The sequence below is a fragment of the Manihot esculenta genome, chromosome 15 (genome assembly GCF_001659605.2).
Source record: "Manihot esculenta cultivar AM560-2 chromosome 15, M.esculenta_v8, whole genome shotgun sequence".
In the NCBI taxonomy this organism is placed as follows: Eukaryota; Viridiplantae; Streptophyta; class Magnoliopsida; order Malpighiales; family Euphorbiaceae; genus Manihot; species Manihot esculenta.
Window position 1 is genome coordinate 19,144,315 of NC_035175.2, and position 8,330 is coordinate 19,152,644.

Below are 8,330 nucleotides of genomic sequence, written 5' to 3' on the forward strand. Positions count from 1 at the left end.
CTTTATATTTTATAAATTAATGGCTACATATTTTAATTATTTTTAAATAATCTCTATAAATTTATATATTAATTCCTACTTATTTTAATTATTTATAAACAAGACCTTATATATATTGGACACATGTTCTATAATGCTAAGGCATGTTCAAAATAATTATAATATTTAAGAGACCAATTTGTAAAATATAACATTCAGGGATAAATTTATAAATTATAAAGGTATATTTTTGAATATTTATAATATTTAATGATTAATTTTAAAAAGTATATGAGCTTATTCGTAAATAATAGAAAATATAGGGATCCATTTATAAAATATAATAACTTATTTGTAAATAATTAAAATATTTACTATAAGAAAAAAAAAATAGTTATAAAATTTCGTCAGTAAATAGTTAGTAATTTAATGGTTGATTTTCAAATGCCCAATAAACGATCTGTAATTTACTTTATTAACTACTTTTTTTCATAATTTGATTAGTACATTTTGTTGTTATTCTTTATTTTTTTTATGGTGATTCAAAAATCAATTTGTAAAATATAATATCTTATTTTAAATAATTATAATAAGTAGAGATTGATTTTATAAGATTATAGGAATTATTTGTAAACAATTAAAATATTCAAGATCAACCTGTAAAATAGAATCTTATTCGTAAATAATTATAATATATGAGGATCAATGTGTAAAATTATAAGCATTATTTATAAATAACTATAATATTTAAGGATAATTTATAAAAATATAAGGATTTATTTATAAATAAGCATATTATTTAGAATCATCTGTAAAATATAGATACTTATTAATAAATAGTAAAATGTTTACCATTAAATTTATAATAATATTAGAAGAAACTGAAAAAATATATAATTTAAATTAAGGGACTAAACTGTAAATTTAATTAAAATTGAAGATTTTATTGTTTGATATGAAAATATATATTAAAAGGAATTCTTATTATTTTTAATAAATTTAGCAGTAAGTTAACTCTGATTTTGACATAAAAACAGAATTATAAATTTCTCAGATGTACGGATATAATAGTAGAATTTTAAAAATATAAAAAATTAAACATTACATTTCACTAAGGATAGAAACTAAACTGCAATTTATTTTATTTTTTAATATCATATGTATCAAGTGAATTATAAACATGATATTCATATAATAATAAATTTTGAATAAATTAAATTTTACATATTTAAATAAATTATTTTGATTTAATATGAAAAGATTCTTGAACATAAATAAATTAAGTTCTATGACGTTAATTTTACATAACCTTTAATAATAAAAATTTTCTAAAAGATATGATTTTAATATGTATGAGTGTGTATAAATTTATATTTATATATGGTTTAAATACCTAAATAAATGGATAAAAATTATAATTAATTAAAAAAGGTATCTTTAGATATCATACTATAATCCAATAAAAAATATTGAGTGGAGGTAAATTATAAAAATAAATAAAATAATTTATTAATTTAATTATATTTTCTTAAATTTTATAGTTTCTCTGTTTTTTAATAAAAATTAATGATCGAGCATAAAATATGAAATCTCTCAAATTTATTTATATTTAATTTAATTTATTAAAACCTAAATTTATTAAGGCCATCAATCTCCAACTAGTTAATTAGTAACATTTCTTTTTCTTTTTTTTTTTTTTGTTAATGCAACCTTTCACAGCCACAAACTTTGAATGTGCAATAACCACCATATGATTGCACCCATGTGTAAGAAGAGGCCAAGCCAACAGTCCCATGAGCCCATGAAGTCCCACCATCTTCCATGCTAGCTAGTGATGTAACATACACGATGGACCAGTACCTTCACTCACACATTGTAAGCCAATTATAACTTCGGAAAAATTCTCTCAACTTTTAAAAAATTTATTATTACATCTTTATTTCACAATCACTCAATTAAAATATTTTACAATCACTCAAAAAACTATCAATCAATTTATTTTAGTCGAATTCAAATGACTACATAATAACATAATGATGACTGATCACACTGAAATTATAATACATATAAAAGAGAAATAGAAAAGTCTCCTCTACTAAGATTCAATCCAATCGAGTAATAGAAGGCCTAACCAATGTAATATTCAGACTAATTTTTCTAGGCCTCTAATTGTATCCCTGCCTATAATAGACCAGTCGATTTCATCCATGCTCAGAGTCTGTAGACCGACCTTTTCAAAACGTACGGAGCTTTCATAGGGTTATAATTACGTACGAAATATGACCGACAAAAAGAACGTGCGTGATGGATTGTCCGCCTTTAATGAGCTGCCTAACACATTTATCGCGGTATGTTACCGTCCAATTCGAGAGAAAGTTTGTCAAAACGTCCTAACATGGTCAAAGTATTAATACCCGTGGACGAGCCATCTTTGATGATAGTTTTTTTTCTCCATCTCTTTTCTCGTCGAGTCACAAACTTATCATTGTGTAAAATAAATATTTAAAACTATAAAAACTAATTAATAATACATATAGTTAGAATTATAGATTCTAAACGGTATAAAATATAAGAATTGCTTGAATTAAGTGACTTTAATATAGGGACAAATTAGTAAATTTCTTAAACATTTAAGGGACAGTAATCTTTCTTAAAAAAATCTGACTTTTAAAGCAATTATTATTCGAGAATGAGAGTGTAGCTTTCTCATTTAGCAGGAACCAGACAGGAAGTAACTAGGGGTGAGCAGAATCCGGTTCAAACCGAAAAAATTGACCGAACCGAATTGATTTAAAAATTTGGTTCGGTTTTTTATACATTTCGGTTCGGTTCGGTTTTGATTAGAAAAAAATCGAAAAAATCGAACCGAACCGATTAAGGATAATAATATGTTTTTTCAATAATATAGAGAAATTAAATTATATTAAAATTAAAATATTTTAATTAAATTTTAAAATACTAAAAATAAAGTGCAAAAAATTAAAAAAATATTAAAAATCGAAACTGATCAAACCGAACCGAATTGAACCGAATCAGACCGGTTCGGTTCGATTCGATTTTTGACCAAAATCGGTTCGGTTCGGTTTTCATAAAAACTAAAATTTCGATTTTCGGTTTATTCAGTTCGGTTCGGTTTTGAACCGAACCGACCGAATGCTCACCCCTAGAAGTAACCCATGAATTCAGGACTCTTCTTTTATATATATTTACAATCTTCACAACATCTTCACTATCAAAGTTCTGTCCTAAACTTTGAATTTTCACAACATCCATGGAAGACAAGGAAGAAAAATCAGCTCCATCAACTGCTGAAGATGGGATCAAGTACAGAGGAATTAAAGCCATGCCATTTATTATAGGTATTTTATTGAAATTTTCTCATACCCATGTTCTTGTTTGTAAGAGATTTTGAAAATTTGTTAAACTTTGACAGGAAATGAGACTTTTGAGAAGCTGGGAACAATTGGGACACTGGCAAATCTATTGGTTTATCTCACAAGTGTGTTTAATATGAAGAATATAACAGCTACTTTGCTTATTAATGTCTTCAATGGAACTAGTAATGTTGCACCATTAGTTGGTGCTTTTCTTTCAGATTCTTACTTTGGAAGATACAAGAGTTTGGCCTTTGCTTCCATCTGTTCTCTTTTGGTACTTTTCTTTAATTTCATCCTTTTATCACTTTTTCTTTAGTCATTTTGTTGAATCCCACCTCAGTTTGGGACAAGGTAATGTATCCTTACTTACAAGGGTCTTATGCACTTCTCGCTCTTGAGTTAGTTTTTTAGTGAGTTAAACATGACCCAAATTTAATATGGTATCAAAGTCTCTCCACCCATATTTGACCTCTCGTAAATATGTCACCCTCTAATATAGTTATGAGCGTGAGCGATTATCTTAAACCACTAGATTGGAAGAGTGATAGACTCGAACTTGGATCAAACGAGATATATGCGAAATCGCTAGATTAAACTATGCTAAATTTAAAAAGATAGTATTTGTCGTTTCAATTATTTTAGTTTAAAGATTTGATTTTCGATATTCTTTTGAATATCTCAAACAAACAAGTTGATTAAATACCAATACATGGATTCAAACTTATAAATCCAATCATAGTATTAGAAATTTTATTTTTCTATTAGATGGGAAAATATGCCTAATTGAGAATTTCTTCAACCTTTTTTTCATTTTCAAGGGGATGACAGTACTAACTCTCACAGCAGCAATCTCCAAATTACACCCACCAAAATGTGATGCAAAACAAAGTGGCACATGTGTTGAACCAACAGCTTGCCAATTTGCCTTTCTACTAAGTGGATTTGGGTTTCTAGTCCTTGGAGCTGGAGGCATCAGGCCCTGTAACTTAGCCTTTGGAGCTGACCAGTTCAATCCAGCTACTGAATCTGGGAAGCAAGGCATCAATAGCTTCTTCAATTGGTATTATTTCACCTTCACATTTGCTATGATGATATCTGCTACCTTCATTGTCTATATCCAATCAAATATAAGCTGGACTATTGGGTTAGCCATTCCGGCTTGTTTAATGTTCATGTCCTGTGCACTTTTCTTCTTGGGTTCAAAACTTTATGTCAAAGTGAAACCAGAAGGTAGCCCTATAACTAGTTTGCTGCAAGTACTAGTTGCTGCTGCTAAGAAGCGAAGGCTAGATCTTCCTGACAACCCTGCTCTTTCCCTTTTCGATTATATTCCGGCCAATTCTATCAATTCCAGGCTTCTCTACACCAATCAATTCAGGTAAAAGGAAACTCATACACACTTGGACGTTTTAATGTTTTTTCAAATCCGATATACAAGAGTTTTGGGTTGACTGACTTCTTGACGAAGTATAGAGCTTCTCAGAGTAAATGGTTTTGGAGTCCTGATGGGTAAAACTCTGTCCATACTTGTCTTTGCTAATATCTAAATATTCCAACAGGTGGCTTTCCAAGTCTGCAATTACAACTAGTGAAGACCAAATCAATTTCAATGGCTCAGCTGCCAACCCATGGAAACTTTGCAGTATCCAACAAGTGGAAGAAGCAAAATGTGTCCTAAGAGTGATCCCAATATGGGCATCAGCCATAATTTACTTTGTGGCAATAATTCAGCAACAAACCTATGTTGTTTTCCAAGCTCTTCAATCAGATAGAAGACTTGGCAACACTGGCTTTCAGGTCCCTGCAGCTTCATTTATAGTCTTTTCAATGCTCAGCCTCACAATCTGGATACCCATTTACGACAGAATCCTAGTTCCCTCTTGTCGGAAGCTCACCGGAAAAGAAGGTGGAATAACAATCCTCCAGAGAATGGGTATCGGAATTGTTCTCTCAATCATCACCATGCTTGTTTCTGCTGTTGTTGAAGAGAGAAGAAGGCATTTGGCTCTTACAACGTTAACACTAGGCACTGCACCTAAAGGAGGAGCCATATCATCCATGTCTGCTTTGTGGCTCGCCCCTCAGCTGACGCTTGCAGGGCTAACCGAGGCCTTTAACTCCATTGGCCAGATAGAATTTTATTACAAGCAGTTCCCAGAAAATATGAGAAGTGTTGCTGGTTCTTTCTTATTTCTTGGAATTGCAGGTTCGAGTTATGTCAGTGGTTTTCTTGTTTCAATTGTGCATCATATCACAGCAAGATCTCCAGGTGAGGATTGGTTGGCTGAGGATCTTAATAAGGGGAAATTGGATAGATTTTATTACATGATTGCTGCTTTAGGAGTTGTCAACTTTGGCTATTTCTTAACGTTTGCTAAGTGGTATAGATATAAGGATAGCAATTGCAGCAGCTTTGAGTTGAGCTTGGAAGCAAAGCAGCAGTCTCAGAAGCACCTTGTCTGAAATCATAGATTATCAAGGAATTTGCATAAATGTATTGGGTCTTATTTCTATAGTAAAATTATTATCTTAATACAAATAAAATTGTTACAAATAAAACTTAATTTTTCACTATATAAGTTATATATTTTAATAAATTTCTTATTTATATTTAATAAAATTAAATTAAATTGAATTTTCACAATAATTTTTGGGTAAAATTAAATATCCATATGCAAATAATTAATACTATGTCAACTCATATTCTATTTTCCGTTTGGTTTGAATTTTAATTTTAAAAATTTCAGTGATTTTAATTCGGTTCGATTTTAATCAGAAAACAAATCAAATCGAACTGATTAATAATAATAATATATTATTTTTAATAATATAAAAAATTAAATTATATTAAAATTAAAATATTTTAATTAAAATTTTAAAATACTAATATTTCAATTAAATTTTAAAATATTAAAAATAAAAAGATAAAAAATAAAAAATATATTCAAAATTTAAACTAATCAAATCGAATTAAATTAGATCGATTCAGTTCGATTTAATTTTTAATTAAAATCAATTCGATTCAATTTATATAAATATTAAAATTTTAATTTTTAATTTATTTAATTTAATTTAATTTTAAATCAAATCGATAAATACATGCATCCGTCCGCAAAATTAGAGAACATGTGAAAATCAAACTGACCCACCAAGTTGACTCGGTTGAACCGGGCAGTAATGGATCAAGCTTTAATTAAACCCGATAGCAAATTGACCCATCAATAATCAAAGCGATTTGGTCAGATTTTCGTATCTGTGTGATTCGTCGTGAATCGATGAGTCACAATCAATTGAATTAATTTACAATGTCACAATCAATTTAATTATTTGAATATAATTTTAATTAAATTCATATATTTTTATTAAGAATTAAATAAGCCTATATTAATATAAAATTTAAATTTTTATTAAAAAAATAAATAAATAAAATATTTAATATGTTGTTAAATTGTTAGACTTGAATCCTAATAAAATATTCAAATAATTTACAACACTGCACTTATTTTTATTCAATTTTTAATATTATTTAATAATTTAATAAAGTTTATTTTTATAAAAAAAATATAGAACACCATAAGGATGTATGTAAATATAATTTAACCAATGTCGAAAATTTAATTTATGAAAATTAAAATACTTAATTAAATTTATTAATTTATATTAATAGATATAATATTTAATTAATTATTAAAATGCTCTGATAGAATAACTTTCAACCTAAATTTTTCGTTGTGGTCTTTTTGTGATTTACTTTTATTTTTATCTCTTTTTTAAATCTAACTTCTTTTTTCCATTCCACATGAAAAATGATTTGCCTCAATTAAATATCGAATAAAAAAAAAGATATTATTTCTATTAAGAACTCCAAAAATATTTCGATCGTCACTTATGATTTCTATATCGTGGGGATATTTTTCACATGCAATCCAATCAATTTTCAGAATATGCAGACCTCTTTAGCAGATTTATGGCGGCAATCCTTGGACAGTTATTGTATTCAAGAATTTGATTTCTAGTTACAAGCTGAACATTTTATTTTTTATGGAAACAAAAGCTCTTAGTTTAGTTTTTATATAGAATTTTTTCATAATTTTTTACATTTTGATGGTTGTTTCCCAGTCAATAGACAAGAATTAAGAGGAGGCCTTTCGGAAGAGTTATGGGTCTGTTTCTATGGTTGGCTTTTCTTCAAATTTTATTGATTCAGTTGTTTCGGAAGGTAATGTTCAATGTATGTTTGCTAATTATTATGGTTTTTCGAAATCATAACAACGACGTCAGTTTTGAAATCTTATTCGAGTTTTATCTCATATAAGTTCTCTTTCGTGACTTTGTTCTCGTAGAAGTTCTCTTTTGTGTCTTTGTTCGTTAGACTTTAATGACTTATGCTTTGAGAGATAAAAAAGAATGAGAAGCATTTTTACCAAATTATCTTTTATAAGAATTTAATTTTGAATGATTATAAATTTTTGTTAGACTCTAAAATTGATTTTTCTATTAAATGGAGTGATTTACTTCAAGAAAATTGGAGTTTTGAAAATAATAGTTAGTGATTAAATCTCTTACATAAGAATTGGGAGATTAATTTATCAATTTTAAGCCAGTTTGCGAAAATAATTTATATGTAGAAAATATTTTTAAAAAAAATATTTTTAATAAAATAATTTATTTTTTATTATTTAATTTTTTAAATATCTTAATAAATTTATATATAAAGATATTAACTGAATATGACTTTTTATAAAAAATTTTTATAAAAAGACTTTTTTTTTATAAGAAGAAAATTATTTCTCTTAAATAACTTAATTTTTTTAATTAAAAAATATTTTTTTATTGATTAAAGTTTCATTTGTTTCACGTTAAATATTTTTTAAAAAAAATATTTTTTCATATTTTTATACATTTGAGAATGCTCAAAAAATTTAATTAATTAAAAATATTTTACTCATAAAAAAAAATTATACTCATTTTGAA

General features: G+C 27.1%; 1 protein-coding gene across 1 annotated transcript; it reads left to right on the forward strand.

Annotated features, from left to right (window-relative positions):
• The first annotated feature begins 3,199 nt into the window (after nt 1–3,199).
• Nucleotides 3,200–5,930, forward strand: LOC110601164 (protein NRT1/ PTR FAMILY 2.10). The gene is made up of 4 exons (XM_043950948.1): nt 3,200–3,338; nt 3,413–3,630; nt 4,175–4,734; nt 4,916–5,930. Exons 1-4 carry the CDS (start codon nt 3,251–3,253, stop codon nt 5,817–5,819), a joined length of 1,770 nt encoding a protein of 589 aa, XP_043806883.1. The 5' UTR covers nt 3,200–3,250; the 3' UTR covers nt 5,820–5,930.
• Nucleotides 5,931–8,330: the final 2,400 nt, after the last annotated feature.